The sequence below is a fragment of the Felis catus genome, chromosome X (assembly GCF_018350175.1).
Source record: "Felis catus isolate Fca126 chromosome X, F.catus_Fca126_mat1.0, whole genome shotgun sequence".
Classification (NCBI taxonomy): domain Eukaryota; kingdom Metazoa; phylum Chordata; class Mammalia; order Carnivora; family Felidae; genus Felis; species Felis catus.
The window spans coordinates 22,074,008-22,096,905 of record NC_058386.1 but is presented as its reverse complement, the minus strand read 5'-3'; the positions used below and the strand labels follow the sequence as shown (position 1 = coordinate 22,096,905).

Sequence of the window (22,898 nt, the reverse complement as noted above, 5' to 3'; positions counted from 1 at the left end):
CTGGCCCCCTGGAGGCATTCCAGATGATGACTGAACCTAGTCGGTTAAGCTACAGAATGGTTCATTGGTTCCTAGGTGCATGGTCTCTCTGAGAATGCATGGGGCATAGGTTTCTAAGGCTTTTTCGGCCCCTTCCTGGCACCTCGGACGAGGCGAACACATTGTTCTTCTGGCCCCGTGTGGTCAGGAGGTGACGTCCCTGTAACTGTTCCACTTGAGGTGTTGAGAAATGGAGGGCCTTTCACGAGAACGGCAAAGCAAACGCTTTGTAGATTATAGATAAACGCAGATGCATAATGGAATAATGTAAGAAATTAATCTATAATCAAAGGGTATGTGGGGAAGTTAGGGGAAAATCACCATGTTATTTCTTTTTTTTTTTTAATTTTTTTTTCAACGTTTATTTTTGGGACAGAGAGAGACAGAGCATGAACGGGGGAGGGGCAGAGAGAGAGGGAGACACAGAATCGGAAACAGGCTCCAGGCTCCGAGCCATCAGCCCAGAGCCTGACGCGGGGCTCGAACTCACGGACCGCGAGATCGTGACCTGGCTGAAGTCGGACGCTTAACCGACTGCACCACCCAGGCGCCCCTCACCATGTTATTTCTTAAAGGTCATTTATACACAGGAGCATTTTCAAAATTAGATAATGTTAGAAAAACATAGATGATGTATGCTACAAGGAAATCACTAGCAAATATAATGCCACGTTTGCTACAATAAATCGGCCAGTTCAACACACTGCGGTTGTCTGTGTCCATTTTTATTTTAGTTTTAGTTTTTTATTTTCCAGTTTTTTATTTTAATTTTATTTTATTTTCACCGACGCCGTTCATCCTTCGGGAACCCCTGGATCTGCTGGAGCTGGACTCCGGCAACCCAGATGTCCCATCCAGAAGGTTTTCAGTTGACTTTGCCCAGATCCATCGGGGGGATCACTAGCTATGGCAGCTATAGTCTTAGGAAATGTATTTCTTAAATCATAAGACTTGAAATTTGAAAATAACTCCTTGATCCATGGGCTGCAGAATGGATCTTGTGTTAGCAGGCATGAAAACAACATTAATCCCATTATACATCTCCATTGGAGTTCTCGAGTGACCAGTTGCATTGTCAATGAGCAGTAATATCTTGAAGAGAATCTTTTTTTTTTTTTTAAGAGCAGTAGATCTCAACATGGAGCTTAAAATGTTGCATATGTCATGTTGTAAACAGGTGTGCTGTCATCCAGGCATTGTTTTTCTGTTTAAAGAGCACAGACAGAGTATTTTTAGCATCATCCTTAAGGGTCCTAGGATTCTTGGAAGGGAAAATGGGCTTTGGTTTTAACTTAAAGTCACCAGCTGCCCTAGTCCCTAAAAAGAGAGTTGGCCTGTCTTTTGAAGCTTTGAAGCCAGGCCTTGAGTTCGTTGCTCTAGCTGTGAAAGTCCTGGATGGCGTCTTCTTCCAAGAAAGGACTGTTTGATCTGCACTGAAAATTTATGTTTAGTGTAGCCACCTTGGTGAATTATCTTAGCTAGATCTTGAGAATAACTTACTGTAGCTTCTACATTAGCACTTGCCGCTTTTCCTTGCACTTTGATGTTGTGGAGATAGCTTCTTGACTTAAATCTCTTGAACCAACTTCTGATAGCTTCACATTTTCTCTTGTGCAGCTTCCTCCCCTCTCTCAGCCTTCAGCTGAATAGAGTTAGGACCTTGCTCTGGATTAGGCTTTGGCATAAGGGTATGTACAATGTGACAGGTTTGGTCTTTTATCCAGATCACTGAAACTTTCCATGTTTTACTATTGTGTGTTCATTGTAGTAGTACTTATAATTTTCTTCAAGGACTTCTCCTTTACATGTCAAATTTGACTGTTTGGTGCAAGAGCCTTAGCTTTTGGCCTATCTTGGCTTTTGACGTGCCTTCTTCGCTAAGCTTAACAATTTCTAGCTTGCGATTTAAAGTGGAAGACTTGGAAATCTTCCCTTCACTTAAACACTTAGAAGCCATCGTGGGGTTACTAATTGGCCTAATTTTAATACTACTATATCTCAGAATAGGCCGGCTGGATGAGATGAGAGATGGGGGGAACGGCTGGTTGATGGGACAGTCAGAACACACACACAGCAATTATTAAGTTTGTCATCTTATATGGCTGTGATTCTTGGCGCCTCAAAATAATTACAGTAGTACCTCAAAGATCATTGATCACACTAGCATAACACATATAAGAATAATGAAAAATTATGAAATATTGTGAGAATTACCAAAATGTGACACAGAAATAAGAAGTGAGGAAATTCTGTTGAAAAAACGGCACCGATAGTCTTGCTTTCCACAGGGTTGGCACACACCTTCACTTTGTAAAAAAACACAGTATCTGAGAATGACCATAAAATGGGATCTCCCTGTATATCGCTTTTTATATTAAAGACATGCTACTTACATCATGTTTATATTTATAGAAGCCTTTTATCATAGGAATTCTCAAACAGATAACAATAGTATGGAGAACAGAGGAATGAATGCAATTACCAAACATTCAGCAGCAGCAATTCTCAATATTAGAGGTAGAATCTTGTTCGCATTAAAGTTTAGGTGTTTGTTTATTGTCAGGCACACCCCAGAGGTAAAATTGTGCGCTTCCATTAGGAGATAGCTGATGTCTGTTTTTTCCTTTATGGTAATGTTATCAGTCATCATCTTTATCCCTGAATCTGTTAGAGGCGGCAGGATGGGAATTTTCTCATTCTGTAATTCCTGAGTTCTTTTAAATCTGAAATTCTCTAGGTAGAACTTCTTTGTCCATCATTTATTTATCTCGAGATCTTGGTAATACTTATTGTGGTATTTTATAATTGCTATATCTGTTCTGCACCTTAATTTCGCCTGGTTTTATTTACCTAATATCACATATAACTGCTTCTTTCATTTATGATTGTAATACTTATAAAGATGGTTAGGTAAACCCTTTCAAAGTAGTAGCTTTCATTACTTGGGTCTTCTGTCCTCTAATTGATCACTTTTGCACTCATCTGTATTGTTTCCTACCTTTGCTTCTTTGCGTTGAATATGCTGTTCAGTCGTTTGGATGTTGTAAACATTTTTGTCATCAATCTAATTAATACAATAAATATCACCCGTAAGTACCACTTGGACTGTTTCCAGCAGTAGAGTACTGTAGAGCTTTATTTTCAGTGCTCACATTTTTTTTTACAAGTTGACTCTCTCTCTCTTAATGCCTTTATGATATTTTGAGTATGTGTATGTGTTTATGCTTACAGGCACTGAAACTGAAACAGTTATTTAGAGGAAGTTTCAAGTTGCAGAGTTCATGGGGTGGTAGGCTTTGTTATATTTTACTTATTAATGATAGAAGAAATTTGAATAAATTTAACTGTAGTAAAAGAGTTGGGTTTTTTCCCCCTGAAAGTGAAAGTAAGGTTTGGTGTGAGAAAATCAATAAAAATAATTGGTGAACTGCAACAGATTATCCAGGAAAACAGAAAGTATTCTGAGTATATAACTCTGAGAGGATGTTTGTTTATTCAGAAGCTTTATATTTTTCATGCTATTTCAGGTTTACAGAAAAATTGGACAGAAGTACAGAGTTCCCATATACCCGCTCAGCCCCTTACACGGTGTCTCCTGTTATTTACATCTTGTCTTGCATTAGCCTGGTGCGTTTGTTATAATTAATAAGCCATTATTGCTACATTATTAGTAGCTAAAGTGGAGAGCATACATTAGGGTTCGCTCTTTGTGTGTTGATGTTGTATATGCTTTTTTGTTTAATGTTTATTTTTGCGGGAGAGTGCATCCACATGCGCGCGCGTGCGCGCGCGCGCACACACACACATACACACGCACGCACGTGAGAGAGAGTGCAAGAAGGGAAGGGACAGAGGATCCAAAGCAGGTTCTGCACTGACAGCAGAGAACCCGGGGCAGGGCTGGAACTCAAGAACTGTGAGATCACGACCTGAACCAAAATTGGACACTTAACTGACTGAGCCTCGCAGGCGCCCCTGTGTTGTACATGCTATGGGTATTGACTAATGTAGCCATCATTGTAGTATTCCATATAGTATTACACAGAGTGGTTCCCCTGCACTATAAATCCCCTGTGCTCCACTTATTCGCCCTCCCTCCATCCCCCTGAATCCCTCATCTTTTCTAATGTCTCCATAGGTTCACCTTTACCAGAATGCCATGCATTTGAAATAATATAGTATGTAACCTTTTCACATAGGCTACTTTCACTTAGCAGCATGCATTTAGCCTTCCTCCATGTCTTTTCATAGCTTGAAAGTTCACTGATTTATATCGCTGAACAGTCTTCTGTCTGGATGTACCACAATTTGTTTATCCATTCACCTGCTGAAGGACATCCTGGCTGCTTTCATCTTTTGTCATTTATGGATAATGCTGCAGTAAACATTTGTGTGCGGGTTTCTGTATGAACATAATTTTTCACCTCGTGGTTACACACTAAGGAGTGCATTTGCTCCACTGTATGACAAAAGTATGTTGACTGTTGTAAGATTGTTAAACTGCCTTTCCATGCGGCTCTGCTGCTTTTGCGTTCCCACCAGCCCCTAATGAGAGTCGCTGTTGCTCTTCATCCTTTCCAGCATTTGGGTTTTTCTGGGTTTTCGATTTAGCCGTTCTAATTAATAGGTGTGTTGTGGTATCTCTTTGTTTTAATTCCCAATTTCCAAATTCGATGTTGTGCTAAGCATCTTTTTATTTGCTGATTTGTAGAAAATGGGTATCATTTCCTCCTAAAGAAAATGAGCCCCTCTGGGATGGTTGTTTTCTCTTCTAGAAGGTTATTAATTATTGATGGAATTTCTTTAATAGAGATGGTTCTAGTCAGAGGATCTGTTTTTCCTTGTGACTGTTTGGTAGATTTTGTCTGGCAAGGATTTGGTCTCTTTCACCCACTTTATCAAATTGTGAGCATAAAATTGTTCTTAACATTTCTTTATTTTCCTTTTAGTGTCTCCAAAATCACTAGCAATGGTCTCTTCGTTAATTTTGGATATTTTTTGTGCCTTTCTTTTCTTATTTAACCTGGCTAGAAGTTCATCAATTTTATTGACATTTTCAAAGAATCGGCTTTTGCTTTTGTTTTTTCTCTACTGATACTTTTATTGTCATTGAGTTCTGCTCTAATATTTATTATTTCTTTACTTGTACTTAGGATTTTAATGTGGTGTTCTTTTTCTGCTTTTCCAAGGTGGAAGTTTAGGTTATTAGATTAGATCTTTCTTACTTCTCATATATGCATTCAGTGCTACAAATGTCCTTCCAAACACTGCTTTTGCTGCATTCCACAGGGTTTGTTTGTTTTTTAATGTTTACTTATTTTTGAGAGAAAGAGAGACAGAGCGTGGGAGGGGCAGAGAGGAGCAGGGGCACAAAGAGAGGGAGACACAGAATTGGAAGCAGGCTCCAGGTTCTGAGCTGTCAGCACAGAGCCTGACGCAGGACTCGAACTCATGAGCTGTGAGATCATAACCTGAGCCAAAGTCGATGCTTAACTGACTGAGCCACCCAGGTGCCCCCAGGTTTTGATATATGTATTTTCATTTCATGTAGTTCACATTAAAAATATTTTTCTCTTAGGAGTCCTCTGAGCCATCTTTTATTTAGAAGAATGTTGTTTAATCTCCATGTATTTGAAGGTTTGTGCTATTTTTCTGTTACTGATTTCCAGTTTCTTCTGTGGTCCTATAGCATACTTGTATCATTTCTGTTCTTTACATTTGGTGGTGTTTTATGCTGCAGAGTATGGTCTCTCTTGAATTTTGTTCCATGTGAGCTTGGAAAAAAGTATGTTTTCTGCTGTTTAGACCTTCATTGATGGTGCTCTTCAGTTTAACTATACTACTAAGAATTTTCTGACTGCTGCATTTGTCACTTACTGAGATATGTGTGTTGAAGTCTCTTACCTATATTCGTGGATTTGTCTCATCAGTGTTTTTTTTTCTCATGTATTTTGACACTGTGTTTTTTGGTGCATACACATTAAAGGTAGTAATTTATTTTGGAGAACTGATTCCTTTATGGTGATGTACCTCTCTTTATCCCTGGTAATTTTCCTTGATCTGAATTCTGCTTCATCTGAAATAAGAATAGTTACTGTAGCTTTCGTTTGTTTTTCCTAGAAAGGTGTATCTTGTTCCATCTCTTTACTTTCTTAAATCTGTCAGTATCTTTATATTGAAGGTGGATTTCTTGTGGACACTATGTAATACGGTCTTTTTTTTTTTTTTTTTAATCTCCTCCAAGAATTTGTCTTTTAAGTAGTATATTTAGACCACTGATTTTATTTTTTAATGTTTATTTATTTTTGAGAGAGACAGGGCCAGTGGGGAAGGGGCAGGGAGAAAGGGAGACAGAGAATGCAAAGCAGGCTCCAGGCTCTAAGCTGTCAGCACAGAGCCCCACGCAGGCTCGAACTCAAAAGCCGTGAGATCATGACCTAAGCCGAAGTTGGACGCTTAACCGACTGAGCCACCCTGGCATCCCTAGACCAATGACTTTTAAATTAATTATTGCTAAGGGTGCCTGGTGGCTCAGTCGGTTAAACGTCCAACTTCGGCTCAGGTCATGATCTCATGGCTTGTGAGTATGAGCCCTACGTCGGGCTCTGTGCTGACGGCATGGAGCTTGATGCCTGCTTCTGATTGCTAAATCAATCATAATTGCTAAATAGATTGTTTCTGTTACTAATTTGAGCTCTTATCTATTAGATCAAATTAAAAAATGATTTTGCCTTTATTTATTCCTTCTCTGACATTCTTCTTGTCTCTGTACAGGTCGGAGTTTCTGACCTATATCATGTTTCTTCTCTTTGAAGCACTTTTTAAAACAGTTTTTTGCAAAGGAGGTCTACTGGTGACAGATTTCCTCAGTTTGTGTTTGTCTGTGACTATCTTTTATTCTCCTTCACTTTGGGAGATTCTTTCTCAATATAGAATTCTAGGTTGGTAGTTTTGTTTATCTTTTTCAACTCTTTCAAGCTTTAATTCAACTCTGTTCTTGCTTGCCTGGCTTGTGAAGAGAAGGCCAGTGCAGTCTTTATCCTTGTGTCTCTCTAGGTAAGGTGTCTTTTTCTCTGGCTTTTTTTCCCCCCAGAATTTCTCTTTTGGTTGGTTTTCTACAGTTTGAATATGATATGTCTAGATGTAGTTTTTGTTAATCATACTGCTTGGCGTTCTCTGAGCTTTTCATATCTGTGGTTTAGTGACTGTTGCTAATTTTGGAAAATTCTCAGTCAGTTTTATTTCATATATTTTGTTTCTTTCTCTCCTTCTCCTCCTAGTGTTCCCTTTACATGAATATTATACCTTTTGTCATTGCCCGCAGTGTTGGGCTTTTCTCTTCCATCTTTTTCATTCTTTTTTCTCTTTGCATTTCATCTGGAAGTTTCTCTTGACATGTTTTCAAATTCATTCATGTTTTTATTCAGCCATGTCCAGGCTTTTGATGAATCTTTCAGAGGCTTTCTTCATTTCTCTGGTATTGTTTTTGATTTCTGGCATTGCCTTACGATTCTTAGTGATTACATCTCTCTGCTTACATTACCCTCAATTTATTCTTATATGTCGTTTCCCTTTTTCCATTATAGCCCACAGCATATTAATCATAGTTATTTTAAATTCCTGATATTATGGGGCATCTGGGTGGCTTGGTTGTTTAAGCATCCGACTTCGGCTCAGGTCATGATCTCACAGTTCGGGAGTTTGAGCCCCGTGTCGGGCTCTGTGCTGACAGCTGGGAGCCTGGATCCTGCTTAGGATTCTGTGTCTCCCTCTCTCTCTGCCCCTCCCCTGCTCGTGCCCTGTCTTTCTTTATCTGTCTCCAAAATAAATCAAAAAATTTAAAAATATAAAAAAATATAAATTCCTGATACGATAATGCCAAAATGTCTGCCGTATTTGATTCTGGATCTGATGTTTGCTCTCCCTCTTCAAACTGTTTTTGTTTTTTGTTTTTAGTATGACTTACAATTTTGTTGTTGTTGAAAGCTAGATGTAATGTCCTAGGTGAAAGATATTATGATTTTCTGGCCTGGAGTTAAGCAGTGTTTACTGTTTGCTATAGCTGCACTTGTCAGAAACAAAATTTTCTCTAGTGTCCTTCTTTTCATCTTCTCTGTTTTCTTTTTTTAAAGCTTTTGTTTTATTTTTTAAAGTTATTTATTTATTTACTTTGAGAAAGACGAAGACAGTGCAAGAGGAGGAGGGCAGAGACAGAGGGAGAGGGAGAGTATGCCAAGCAGGCCCCACACTGCTAGTGCAGAGCCTGACCCAGGGCTCGAACGATGAAACCACGAGATCATGACCTGAGCCGAAACCAAGAGTCAGAGGCTTAACGGACCGAGCCACCCAGGCGCCCCTTATCACCTCTGTTTTTCTTAAAGAAGATGGGACATGTACAATTATTTCCCTTGCATTCCTTTGTGACTATATAGGAGCTGTGCTGATGTGGTAGTAATGTCTGGAACATGGGGGAGTGTTCCATGATCTGATGATTCTTTCTCAGTTCTGTCGTGAGCCTGTGCCCCTGGGCTGTGACTTCACAAGTGCTTCTCAGTTTTTTCAGTCCTTCAGTGAAACTGGAAGTGAAGAGGGCCTATTTCTGGTATTTCCCTTCCTCCTCTTGGAAGGCTAGAGGGGCTAGGGTTGGCATTTCCTCTCCCCTAGATGGTTAAGGCTCTGGATAAAACTCTACTCGATTAGGCTCTGGTAATAATTTCTCTGTAGGCAAGCCTTCTTATGAAGGCTTTGGGCAGTCTTGAGGATGACTACTTTTTCCTTTCCCCTGCTGGAAGTACAGTGACATTTTTACCTGACTTTTCTTGTCACTCTAAGAACCTGCTAGGGCTCCTAGAAGTAAAACTTAGAAAAGTTTAGGGGTCCCTATTAGACTAGGCCCACGTAGAGCTTTTTTTCTTTAATTTTTTAATGTTTATTTATTTTTTGAGAGAGAGAAAGACAGAGTGTGAGCAGGAGAGGTGCAGAGAGAGAGGGAGACACAGAATCCGAAGCAGGCTCCAGGCTCCGAGCTGTCACCACAGAGCCTGATGTGAGGCTCGAACTCAGGAACCGTGAGGTCATGACCTGAGCCAAAGTCAAACTGTGAGGTCGTGACCTGAGCCAAAGACAGCCGCTTAACCGACCGAGCCACCCAGGCACCCCATACGTGCCTAGAGTTTTTAACTCGAGGCTAGTCTCCAGCGAGTCTCCAGCAGTTTGTGAAATACACTTTAAGTGTTCCATTCCTGGTACCAGCTCCAGTACTGCTTTCTGCTCCTGGACTTAGGCTCCTGTGAGCTGTGATTCTGTTTCAACTGGTCTCTCTCTCCACTTTGGTGGGGACAGCCATTAGCCTTGTGACCTCAGTTCTCTGATGGATCTAAGACGAGTTGCCAATACTCACTTTGTTCATAGGTTTTCCTATTGGGAGGAGGGGTGTGACCAAGTGACTTCCTTGCATGTTAGACTGGAAATGGCAAGTGACCACGAAAAATCCACTCTCAAGCTCATTTTGTTGGCCAGAATTAATTTCCTTTCATCTCTGGGACTTAGAGGGCTTTTTTTGTTGTTTTGGCCGACTATTATATGGAGACTAACCTCAGTACCTAAACCTAGCCTGCAATCCTGCCACTTTGCTTTCTCCACAGGCCTTTTGAAACATGGCAGATTTCTTCTTTAAGGCAAGCAAGATAGCAAGAGCATATCTGATAGTAAAGTGCTGTCTTATGCAATGTCTGTTATCAGACGAGTGTTGTCATACCTTTGACATGTAACATAATGTGATTATGAGAGTGACATCCTAACGCTTTTGTCAGAATCTCTTCCTCAGATACCAGGGTATGAGTACCCAAATGCATGGCTATGAGGAGGCAGGGAATCACGGGCCCCCTGAACAGTTCTTTCTGCCACAATCTGCCCGGTAGGCCCCATTGTTTCATGTCCCTTCCTGATACCACATACTTCTCACCCTTCTAAGATCCTCAAAGGCCTGATCCAAGGACATCACCTCCAAATTCCAATCTTATATTTTTTAGTGTTTATTTATTTATTTTGAGAGAGTGCACAAATGAGGGAGGGGCAGAGAGAGAGGGAGACACAGAATCCGAAACAGGCTCCAGACTCTGAGCCGTGAGCACAGAGCCCGACGCAGGGCTCGGACGCAAGGGCCGCAAGATCATGACCTGAGCTGAAGTCCACACTTAAACTTTGCACATGGTTCTGACAGGCGGTGGGACAGGTACACAATGCCTACCCACAATGCTCCAATTGAAACATTCTCCCAGTTTCTCAGGGAATCACGTGTAACTGCTAAGAGCAACTTTGCTTTCGTCTCTCACCTCAGAGACACATCATTTGAGGTTTTGGCACCAGTCCACCACTCCCATAGCCTTTACCTCTTGGACCATAGGGTGAAACTTGAACTTCAGTAACTGGAGAATGGCAGTTACTGAACTCCTGAGCAGACTTATCTCAGGAAATTTACTCTTAATTGCTCTTGCTTATGTTCCCACCTTCTATTTTCTTCTTTTAAATTATCCTTGTGCACTCCCGTACTACCCCACCAATTTCCACTTGCTCTTATCACAGAAATCCTAGCATCCCCAGAAATAGCGTGGTGTTTTCCAAAAAGCAGGTATTCCCTTAACAGTGAGGGAGTGAACGAGTCAATGAACATATTATCTAATTTAGTGAAATTTAATTTCTCCTGCATTCTTGAATAAGCTGAGTCTGTGTGTGTGTGTGTGTGTGTGTGTGTGTGTGTGTGTGTGTAGGTATGTGTATGTTTAAATTTTCAGAACAAACTGTATGTTTAGGGAATTCAAGAGTTGAGCATTCATTTTTTGCTTTCTCTCTGTTTCTTTAGCATGACAGTTTTACTGTTCGGTTCGTTCATATTTCCAAAGAAGCAGTTGCTCAATTGCCATATTATTCTGTTTAAATCACCAAATAAGATGGAAAATTTACCAGTTTGTTATACAGAACAGCATAGCTCCTACTCCTCAACTTGATGCACAATGGTAAATGTGTGGTCAAAGTAGTGATTCATAAGCTTACATTCTGAAGCTGGATACATTTTCTGTTGAAAGGAACAATGTTGAGAAACTAAGTGGGAAGAAAGAAGGATAGAAAGGAAGAATAAAAGGAAGGAAGGAAGGGTGGAAAGAAGGCAGAAAACCCTCCAAGTTACCCAGTAAAACAGGAGTATGATGGTGATCTATGTGTTCGCTCCTGCCCGACAGCAGTCCTTCTCTACATCGGAGGTGGAAGGACCTATTCAATCAGGAAGCGAAGAACCTGCCCCAAGACTTCAGTAGGGGTAGAAAAGCTTCTGGCTATGACCCTGGGCCCTGCCCGAGCCCTGGCAGTACCATTGGCAGCTCTGGCTCAGGCTCTTCCTTCCCCATCTCCCAAACAGTTGATATTGGCGTAGCAGAAATGGAACCATATCATTGTCTTTGGTCAGAGATTTCAGGGCTTTCATCTAGTTGGTTTCTTTGAGCTCTTGGGCCCCACAGGAATTCACAGCATGTGGGATCACTATCAGGAGCATGCTTGAACCTCCAAGTTTCTTTCTTGTACCAAATGTCTAGTCATGAGTTTTCTGGCTTCTCTGCAGATGAAGGGCTTTCTCCAAGCATATATCTATATAATATTCAGGAATTCTCAGATCTCTCATTGGTGCAGTTGCTCTTCACAAAGGTCATGCCTAGGAAGGTCATCAGGAGACCAGTCTTTAGCAACCCCTGGTAGCACTCTAATTCCCATCACGGGTGTAATCCAGTGTGCTAACAAGGGCATCGCTTAGTTGGGTCAGTATCCTTCAAGTCAAGCAAGTCAAGGGCAAAGACCAACACCATGCATTGGAGGCTCTCCAGAGGATCCCAGGAAAATGGTCCCTGTGCTTTTTGTCAACCTTTTTTCAGCATGTGTGCTCTCTGGGATGGGCTCTTTAATTTTATATATGAGCAAAAGGAACTGAATCAACTAAGCTGACTTCTTGGTTTAAGGGTCTCTGCGTGAGTTCTCTGTGGCAGATGGGGCTTATGAAGTGCTTCATATCATTTTCAGTTCTGCTACGTGACGCATCAGCGGTACTGTGGGTGGTGGTTGCGGGAATGTCAGAGGCCTGGAGATTGCTCTCTTTCCTAATGGCAGGCAACTTGTGGCAATACCCAGAAAAGAGGGGCGGAGGAAATGGATGATGCTTCTTGTCTTGCTGCCGCGCCCTGACGTCCCTCCAGATCCTGAGTACCACCTCAGCCAAAGCTGAGTACAGCTGGCTGGTACCTCTCAGGTCTGAAAGCAGAGGCAAGGATGTAGTAGTGCTTATGCTCTGAGGTGTTTTGTTGTGTTTTGTTTAAACGTTTATTTATTTATTTATTTGGAGAGAGAGAGCGAGAGAGCAGGGAAGGTGCAGAGAAAGGGAGATAGAATCCCAAGCAGGCTCTGCACTGTCAGTGCAGAGCCAGATGTGGGGCTCACCCCTACAAACCATGACCCCTGAGCCACAACCAAGAGTTGGGTGCTTAACCAACTGGGCCACCCAGGTGTCCCTATGCTCTGAGGTTTGTGGTCACTTTAGTCCTCCATCATGCAGATCCTCATATGTGATTACTGCTCCTTGACTACAACTCTCTACAAGCTCTGAGATTTTGCTCAAGTGGACCCTTTGTAAATAATAGGTAGGATCCCAGGCTAGAGATAAAGAACCTGCAACAAAAGGCATAGTGCCCAGGACAGGTGACAGGCTGTGTCCTAGTCCATTCGGGCTGCTATAATAATATACCAGACTGGGTAGCTTATAAACAACAGAAACTTTTCAGTTCTGAAGGGTGGGTGTCTAGGGTCAGGATGACAGTATGGTTGGCTTGGTGAAGGCTATCTTCTGGATTGCGGACTGCTGACTTCTCACTGCATCTTCACATGGTGAGGGATCTCTCTGGCGCCTTTTCACTAGAGCTCCTCCCTCATGACCTAATCACATAGGTTTCAACGTAGGAATGTTGGAGGGGACACAAACATTCAGGCCATAGCAGGCTGTCAGAAAATAAACAGGGTTGCCTGTCCCTTCTCTTCAGCCACCAGACTTGGTCTCTCTCCATATCCTCTGTCTAAAAAAAAACTTCCTTTATAAAGGAAAAGTGCCAAACCAGATGATTCTGTGAGCTCTTGATGCTTTGACATTGTTTAGCGTTGCAATGTCAAGCACAGTGGCTTTGTTTGACCCTCAATTATAGTAAGTTATATACAGAATACTGAGAAAATCTACCAACTATGTATGTGAGGGATTTTGTGTTCCTATATACATAGACATCATCTCAAAAATTCCATGAAAAACTATTTAGTCTTACCATGTGATTCACTGTGATAATAACTATTCTGTTTTTCATCCATTCTTTATACTTTATTAAAATGATAATTAAAAATTTTGGTATTTAAAGAGTTCTCAGATGTTATTTTTTTAATGTTCATTTATTTTGGAGAGAGAGAGAGAGCGAGCACACAAACTGGGAAGAGGCAGAGACAGAGGATCTGAAGCAGGCTCCATGCTGCCAGTGCAGAGCCCAATGTGGGGCTTGAACTCACAAACTGTGAGGTCATGACCTGAGCTGAAGTCTGACTCCTGACCAACTAAGCCACCCAGGTGCTCCTAAAGAGTCTTCAGGTGTTATATTCTCTGGAGTCAGAGGGTCTCCACTACCTGAACCCATGGTATGTACAGGCTGAGGTGCTGTCTCTGATTCCTTTAGTGTAGCAGTGGAAATTCAGTGTTCCAAGGCTCACTGGGAAGAAGAGAGAGCGGAACTTTAAAACCTTGTTTTTGAAATATGAAATGTATTGTCAAATTGGTTTCCATACAACACCCAGTGCTCATCCCAACAGGTGCCCTCCTCCATGCCCAGCACCCACTTTCCCCTCTCCCCTACCTCCTATCAACCCTCAGTTTATTCTCAGTTTTTAAGAGTCTCTTATGATTTGGCTCCCTCCCTTTCTAACTTTTTTTCCCCCTTCTCCTCCCCCATGGTCTTCTGTTAAGTTTCTCAGGATCCACATAAGAGTGAAAACGTATGGTATCTGTCTTTCTCTGTATGGCTTATTTCACTTAGCATCACACTCTCCAGTTCCATCCACGTTGCTACAAAGGCCATATTTCATTCTTTCTCATTGCCATGTAGTATCCCATTGTGTATATACACCACAATTTCTTTATCCATTCGTCAGTTGATGGACATTTAGGCTCTTTCCATCATTTGGCTATTGTTGAGAGTGCTGCTATGAACATTGGGGTACAAGTGGCCCTATGCATCAGTACTCCTGTATCCCTTGGATAAATTCCTAGCAGTGCTATTGCTGGGTCATAGGGTAGGTCTATTTTTAATTTTCTGAAGAACCTCCACACTGCTTTCCAGAGCGGCTGCACCAATTTGCATTCCCACCAACAGTGCAAGAGGGTTCCCGTTTCTCCACATCCTCTCCAGCATCTATAGTCTCCTGGTTTGTTCATTTTACCACTCTGACTGGCATGAGGTGGTATCTTAGTGTGGCTTTGATTTGTATTTCCCTGACGAGGAGTGACATCGAGAATCTTTTCATGTGCCTGTTGGCCATCTGGATGTCGTGTCTTCAGCCCATTTCTTCACTGGATTATTTGTTTTTTGGGTGTGGAGTTTGGTGAGTTCTTTATAGATTTTGGATACTCGCCCTTTGTCCGATATGTCATTTGCAAATATCTTCTCCCATTCCGTCGGTTGCCTTTTAGTTTTGTTGATTGTTTCCTTTGCTGTGCAGAAGCCTTTTATCTTCATGAGGTCCCAGTAGTTCATTTTTGCTTTAAAACCTTTTCTTGATCTGATCTTACCCTCTACCTTCTGTTGCAGGCTCAGAGCAAGCACAGCGTACGGCATGCCCCTCCGCCCCACCGTCAAGTGTTTTTGCACCTAACTTTAGATCCCTAAAGAAGGCATTGATCGCTTGTACTTCATCAAAAGTAAAACCTTTTGCTTTACAAGGGGCACTTAAAAACAGGTAACAGGGACACCTGGGGGGATTGGTCAGTTAAGCGTCTGACTCTTGATTTTGGCTCATGTCTTGATCTCACGGTTCATGTGTTCGAGCCTCATATCAGGCTCTGTGCTGACAGTGTGGAGCCTGATTGGGATTCTCTCTCTCTCCTCGTCTCTTTGCTCCTCCCATGCTCTCTATCTCTCTGAAAATAAATAAATAAACCTAATTAAAAAAAAAATAAAGACAGGTAACAAAAACCATAAACAAGAAGATTTGCATATGTTTGCAAATCACCTGACAAAAGACTTGTACCCAGATGAAACAAGAAAGAATATGCCAAATGGCAATAATAAAAAAAGAGTCCATGCTGGCAGAAACTACTTGGGAGGGAAGAAAAAAAAAAAAAGAGTCCAATTAGAAAATGTGTGTGGAACTTGAAAACATTTCACAAAAGAGGACCTGTGAATGGAAAATAGGCCCATGCTGATATGTTCACCCTGAGTGTCCATTAAGGAAATATGAATTCACGCAACACTGACCTGCAGCGACACGCCTACTATAACAGTGAAAGTAGAAACCCCCGAAAATACCAAGCAGTAGTGAGGATTGCAACCAGTTGGATTGCTCGTCCATGGATGGTGAGAGAGTAAAATGATCCAGGATCTCTACAAATCAATTTGTCAGTTTTTTTGTAGTCAAATACACGGTTACCGTACGATCAAGTGTAATGCCCGAAGTTCCAAAACCTCCCACAAAAGTCCACAAGAGTCGTAAGTCAAAGCCAAGCGGCAAGGGTCGTTTATTGCAGGTTCGAACCTGGTCCTCTGCGCACTCGTCGCCGGTGACGCAAGAGGCCACGATCAGGGTTGGTACAGCGTTTTTATAGACAGAGACAAATAGCACAGGGGAGGTTTCAAATTATGAGGGGCCTGATTAGTTGATTTTAAAGTAAGGACATTTGTTGTTCTCTGATTGGGCGTCCTTTGTCCTTTGGCGGGAAGGCTTTGTCCGTTACTTGTGGCGGGAGGAAGAAGGTGGAAGGGGGTAGGGTAGGTGAGGAATGTGCTAAGCAAGCAGGTTTACAGAAGCGAGAAATGCCGGTTAGTTTATGTACAATCACTCATTCCATTACATATCAGACTACATTTAGGAAGGTTTACAACCCATTCTACTACACAGTGGGTTACATTCAGGAAAGGCCTCACAATGCTCGTAGCAAACAGCAAGCAAAACAGACTTCTCAGCAATTGTATTTCTTATCAAAGATCCATAATAAGCAGAAAAGAGAACCTAGCTTTAAACTAAGGCAGGGCTGTCATTTGGATTGTTCCTTTCATTTCCCCCTTTTCCTTGTGCCTAAAGAGCCAATCTTGGATCTTCAGTTTTCTATTTGTAATGTCTCGAGTGGTTGGTACTGAGTTCGTAAGACCATTAACTGTACAGCATTGAACCTGTCTTGGACAAAATTAATAATTTTGTTTATGATGCAGAGGCCTAATGTGAGAGCGAGAAGTAGGATGGCTAGAGGCCCGAGTAAAGTGGAGAGCAGGGTAGTTAACCATGGGGACGCACTGAACCAGGATTCAAACCATCCAGCCTCCTTTTCTCTTTCCTTTTTTCGTTTATTTAGCCCTTCTCGGACCTTGGCCATAGAATCTCTTACTATTCCTGTGTGGTCAGCATAGAAACAACATTCTTCTCCTAGTGCTGCACAGAGACCACCTTGCTGTAGGAACAGCAGGTCTAATCCTCTCCTGTTTTGTAAAACTACTTCCGAGAGGGAGGTTAGGGACTTTTCAAGCGAAGTGATGGCAGTTTCAATTCTTTCCATATTTTTGTCAACCGCTTCTCTAAGTATACTAAATCCCTTGTTTTGTATAGTTAAGGCCGAGATCCCTGTCCCTGTTCCGATGGCCCCGAGTCCGAATATGGTAGCTAGAGTTAGAGCCCCTGCAGTAATGAGTGCTCTCTTAGTTACTCTTTTGGGTGCTATCCACATCTAGTCTACATACTCAGTTGTGTGGTATATGATTTTTGGGAGCACAATTACCATTACACAGAATTCTGACTGATTGAACATATCCTTATAGAGGCAAGGGGTTAATCCCGCATGAGAACAAAGCCACCATGAGTTATTTGGTGGAATAATCCAGTTTTCTGAAGTATTGAATATATTTCTGTTACTTATGCATAAGTGGCTATATTTTGTTGGCACTGTTCCTATACATGTCCCATTTCCCGTAAGCACTGGTAGTGTGAGGCCGGGTCTTCTCTGTCCCCAACTGCAAGCGTCTGAGTTGTTTGCAGTGCTATAATTTCCTACTATTGCTACTGACTCGTAAAATGGAGGTTTTGTGGAATAGCACAGCCAACAAGCTTCTGTTTCATTGGGTTTAGTATGGTTTAAGGCCTTATAAGTGGTATTCATTATTACCCATAAGGGGTCATCTTTGAATGGGATTTGAATTTTTTGGGATTTTCTTGGAGTAGTCCCGGTTACAGTGACCACCTGAGTGGCCGGAGGATTAGTACCCTTATTTGTGGACCGCGGGGTAGTATTAGGCTTACTTGTGGGCCATACTGACTGGTTTGGCCCTATTAGTGTTGGTGAAGCTTTGGGTTTTATTTTTAATCTTATCTGAATAACAGTTGCAAAGTAAGGCGGTCCCCGATACAGGTAAATTCCCCAATTTAGTCCCGTAATCCATCTCGTCTCCTTTTTTCCGTCCTCTAGGAATTTGATACGAATAAGGTTACAGGCACGGGTTTGCTTGGGACAGGGGCTGGCAAATTTCATGTCAATATAATGGGGTTTTACTTCCCATTTCCAGCTTCCATCATTGGTAGTGACACAACTCCAAGCCTTACAGTAGAGGGATTCGATTCCTCCACAGGTTTTTTTCATTGCTCCTGTTCTGAACCCGGGACATGCATAAAACCCACTAGATCTTATGCGCTCTTTTTCATTTTCTGGGGTTCTGGTCCATGACGGATTAGGACGCTGGCGGCTTCCACTGGGGGGAAGTACCCCCATGGTTACGGCTACGTCCTCTAGGTTAAAATATAGATCAGGCCACCAGGCATTTAGGGGAGTATCGTCTGCTGTGGTAGTATTATAGACTTCCTGGGTTTCTAAATTAGAAACCTCCCAAGTTAAAGTATAGGGTATATGGGGGTTGCTCGCAATACTTATCAGTCCGTAGGAGGTGAGCAGGAGCACGCTAATGAGTGTTCCTCCGATCATTGTGGGTCCAGAGCTGCAGCAACAGTCTTGGTATGGGACACCCAGGCCTTTGGTCTCAGCCGGTTTTCGGGGTCAGGTTTTCGACGCAGAGTCAGTTTTAAAGGATGGGTCTTACTCTGGTCAACCGTCCAGGCGGTGTTGGCTTCTGGCACGAAGTCTTCTCGAACCGCAAAGGGATCAGCTGGTCGGGCGTGGGTGTAATGGATCCAGGTAGCAATCCCGTCGACTTTGAGACCAGTGGGTGTGGTTAGGATCACAATGTAGGGTCCCTTCCACCGTGGTTGGAGGGTCTCTTGCTTGTGTCTCCACACGTATACCCAATCTCCGGGTCGGTATTGATGCGGCTCAGGAGGGGGCCCGTTCTCATAAATGGCTCTCAATCTGGGCCAAACTTCCTGGTGGGTGTGCTGGAGTTCCCTCAGGGAAATAAGAAGTTTATGATCATCAAATTCAGTTAACACATTAGACTGTAGGTTGGGAATTATAGGGGGGGCACTCCATACATGATTTCAAAGGGGGTTAATCCCAGTTTGTAAGGGGAGTTCCGCACCCTGAACAGAGCGTAGGGGAGTAAGACTACCCAGTTAGCGCCAGTCTCCATGGTCAATTTGGTTAGGGTCTCTTTTAGGGTTCTATTCATTCTTTCTACCTGTCCTGAGCTTTGGGGTCTATATGCACAATGTAGTTTCCAATCGGCCCCAATAAACTGCGCTATCCCTTGTATTACCTTTGAAACGAATGCTGGTCCGTTGTCTGATCCTATTAGGGTAGGGAATCCGTACCTGGGCATGATGTCTTCCAACATTTTCTTTGCTACTACCTGCGCAGTCTCATGCTTGGTGGGGAAGGCCTCTGTCCATCCTGAAAAGGTATCTATAAACACTAACAAATATTTGTATCCATATTTTCCAGGCGTTACCTCGGTGAAGTCTATTTCCCAATAGGCTCCCGGCCTGGTTCCGCGGGTTCTGGAGCCAGGGTTTTTCCCGTGGTTGGTGGCGTTAGTTAGTTGGCAAGCTTTACAGCTAGTAACTATCTGTTCAATTTTTGTCCTAGAGTCTTTAATGGTGATCCTAGCATGTCTTATTAAGTCTTGCATTTTTCTTGTGCCCATATGAGTGGCTCGGTGCATCTTGGATAAGACTTTATTTCCCATTTCTTCTGGGAGGATTATGCTACAGTCTGCTGCTCTCCACCATCCGTTAAGGCACTGAGTCATAGGCAATTTTTGGATCCAGTTTAGGTCTTCTTTAGTGTAGGTGGGACTTTCTGGTAAACTAGCTGAACCGGGGTCTGGTAGGGTGGTCATTAAAGCACAGTCCACCTGTAAGGCCACCTCTCGGGCCACCTGGTCAGCCAAATTATTTCCTCTGGCCACTGGTGTGACCGGTTTTTGGTGGCCTGGGCAATGTACGATGGCTAGTCGTTTAGGCAGCCAGAGTGCCTTTAAAAGAGCCAATATTTCTTCTTTGTTTTTGATAGTTTTCCCCTCTGCAGTTAACAGTCCCCTCTCTCTGTATATAGCTCCATGTATGTGTGCCGTAGCAAAAGCATATCTGCTATCGGTATACACGTTTAGTCTCTTGTCTTTTCCCAAAGTCAGTGCCTTGGTTAAGGCCACAAGTTCAGCCCGTTGGGCAGAGGTGCCAGCTGGCAAAGGCTCTGCCCAAACAGTCTCAGTTTCAGTTGTGACTGCTGCCCCCGCGTACCTTTGACCCTGATGTACAAAGCTGCTGCCGTCAGTGAACCAGGTAACCTCGGCGTCTGGTAGCGGGTGATCCTGTAAATCTTCCCGAACTCCGTGAAGCTGTGCCAGTATCTCAGCGCAGTCATGGAGGGGGGTATCCAAGTCCGGGTCTGGTAACAGGGAGGCAGGGTTTAGTGTTCGGGGGGGAGCATAAATGATTCTGAGGGGATTTAATAATAGTCCCCGGTAGTGAACCAGTCGGGCGTTACTTATCCATCGGTCAGAAGGTTGTTTGAGGACTCCCTCGATGGCATGAGGGGTTATGACATGTAACTCTTGTCCCATAGTTAACTTATCAGCATCCTTTACCATTAGAGCTGTAGCAGCGATCATACGGAGGCAAGGGGGCCAGCCAGCCGCTACTGGGTCCAGTCTTTTTGAAAGATAGGCAACGGGCCTGGGCCATGGGCCAAGGAGTTGCGTCAGCACTGCTTTGGCTACCCCCTTATTTTCATCTACGAAGAGATGAAAGGGTTTGGAGACATCGGGGAGCCCTAAGGCTGGTGCCGACAACAGGGCGAGCTTAATTTGCTGGAAAGCCCGTTCAGTTTCCTCTGTCCATTCAAAGGGCACCTGTTCTCGGGTGACCAGGTAAAGAGGCTTAGCCATCTCGGCGAACCAAGGTATCCACAAGCGGCAGAACCCGGCCGATCCCAGGAATTCTCTTACCTGCCTTCGCGTTGTGGGTCGGGGGATGCGGAGGACGGTTTCCTTCCGTGCATCAGTGAGCCATCGTTGGCCTTCTCTTAACAGATACCGCAAGTAGGTTACCTCGGATCTGCAAATTGGGGCTTTCTTTGCTGAAGCCCGGTACCCCAGGGCACCAAGTGTCCGGAGGAGGTTTTTGGTGCCTTGCAAGCAAGCTTCAGCAGTCTCAGCGGCGATTAAAAGATCGTCAACGTACTGCAAGAGAGTCACTTCGGGGTTTTGATTCCAGTACTCACCCAGATCCTCGTGAAGTGCCTCATCGAACAAGGTGGGTGAGTTTTTAAATCCTTGGGGGAGCCGGGTCCAGGTGAGTTGCCCATTTATGCCCCTCTCAGGGTCGGACCACTCGAAGGCGAAGAGCTCTTGGCTTTTGGGGGCCAGAGGCAGGCTGAAAAAAGCATCTTTTAAATCAAGGACAGTATACCATTGTCTTTCTGGGCTGAGGGCACTTAGGAGGGTATAGGGGTTGGGCACTGTTGGGTGTATGTCCATGACTCGGCGGTTAACTTCTCTCAGATCTTGTACCGGACGGTAGTCCGCACTGTTAGGTTTTCGTACAGGCAGCAGGGGGGTGTTCCAGGCTGAATGGCAGGGACGCAAGATGCCCAAGTCTAGGAGGCGACGGATATGTGGCGTGATGCCACTTCTGGCCTCCATTGACATCGGGTACTGTCGGACCCGAACTGGATCTGCCCCCGGTTTCAGCTCTATGAATAGATGGGCGATGTTTAGCCAACCCCATACCCCCGGTTTCAGCCCAGGCTTCTGGGAACTGCTGGAGCCAGGGCTCTATGTTTTGACTTTGTGAGGGTGGCTCCTGATGGAGTCGATATTCATCTTCTAATCTTAGAGTAAGTATGGTCATGGGTTGGTTGTGAGGGCCAGTCACTTGGGGGCCCCCTGGCGTAAAATGAATCTGGGCCCCCATTTTAGTGAGCAAGTCTCTTCCTAATAAGGGGCAGGGGCTGTCGGGGATGACTAGGAAGGAATGGGTGACCTTTCCATTTCCTAGGTCCACAGTCCTCTGGGTGGTCCAGGGATATTTTTTTTATCCCGGTAGCCCCTTGGACCCAGGAAGATTTTTCAGAAATTTTTCCATGGGGTCTGATCAAGACCGAATGTTGTGCCCCTGTGTCGACTAGGAATTGAACTGGGTTCCCCTCCACTTGTAGCGTTACCCTAGGTTCGGGGAGGGGATCCGAACCCCGTCTGCCCTATTCTGCATCTTGAGTGAAGAGGGCGGGTGTGGTTTTTGGCTGCCACGGTTTTTGATCATGACGTGGCTTTTTCTTTTTAGGGCATTCTCGGGCCCAATGGCCTTTTTCTTTGCAATAGGCACAATGGTCCTTATCTAGGGGCTTTTGTTTATCCCGGGGCTTTTGGACAACAGCGGCCAGGACTTTGGTCATTTCCTCGGTGGCTTTAAGTTGCCTGTCCTCTGGAGTCTCTCTATTATTATAGACACGCTGGGCAATGCGGAGTAAGTCCTGAATCTGTTTTCCCTCCAGGTCCTCTAGTTTCTCGAGTTTCTTTTTAATATCAGTGGCTGCCTGATTTACAAAGGCCATTACAACAGCAGCTTGATTTTCGGGGGCCTCGGGGTTCATGGGGGTATACTGTCTGAAGGTTTCCATTAATCTTTCTAAATAAGCGGCAGGGCTCTCTGTCTTACCTTGTATTACTGAATACACTTTTGCCAAATTAGTGGGCTTGCGTGCAGCAGCCCGGAGACCCGCCATTAGAGTCTGGCGATAAATGCGCAGCCGTCCCCTACCTTCTGCCGTGTTGTAGTCCCATCCACCCTGTGGGGGTCAGGTCAAGGGAAAAGCTGCATTAATGAGATCAAGGTTAGCAGTGGGTTGGCCGTCATCTCCAGGAACCAGCTTTCTTGCTTCCAGTTGAATTCTTTCTCGCTCCTCGGTGGTGAACAGGATTCGGAGGAGCTGCTGACAATCATCCCAGGTGGGTTGGTGGGTAAACATAACGCTGTCTAAGAGACTTATTAAATCTTTAGGGTTGTCAGAAAATCGGGCATTCTGGGTTTTCCAGTTATATAGGTCACTGGTAGAGAAGGGCCAGTATTGAAGTCGGGGGTTCCCCGTATCATCAGGAGGCCCTGTTTCCCGTAAGGGTAAAGCTACGGTGGAGTCAGGAAGG

The 22,898-nt window shown here is 43.8% G+C and overlaps 1 protein-coding gene across 1 annotated transcript; it reads right to left on the bottom strand.

Moving 5' to 3' along the window:
• Nucleotides 1-17,523: 17,523 nt before the first annotated feature.
• LOC109501563 lies at nucleotides 17,524-22,480 on the bottom strand. The gene is given in 5 exon segments (XM_045050372.1): nucleotides 17,524-18,693; nucleotides 19,014-21,456; nucleotides 21,458-21,789; nucleotides 21,791-21,955; nucleotides 22,052-22,480. Coding segments are annotated over 5 exon segments (3,780 nt in total). The 3' UTR covers nucleotides 17,524-18,282.
• Nucleotides 22,481-22,898: the final 418 nt, after the last annotated feature.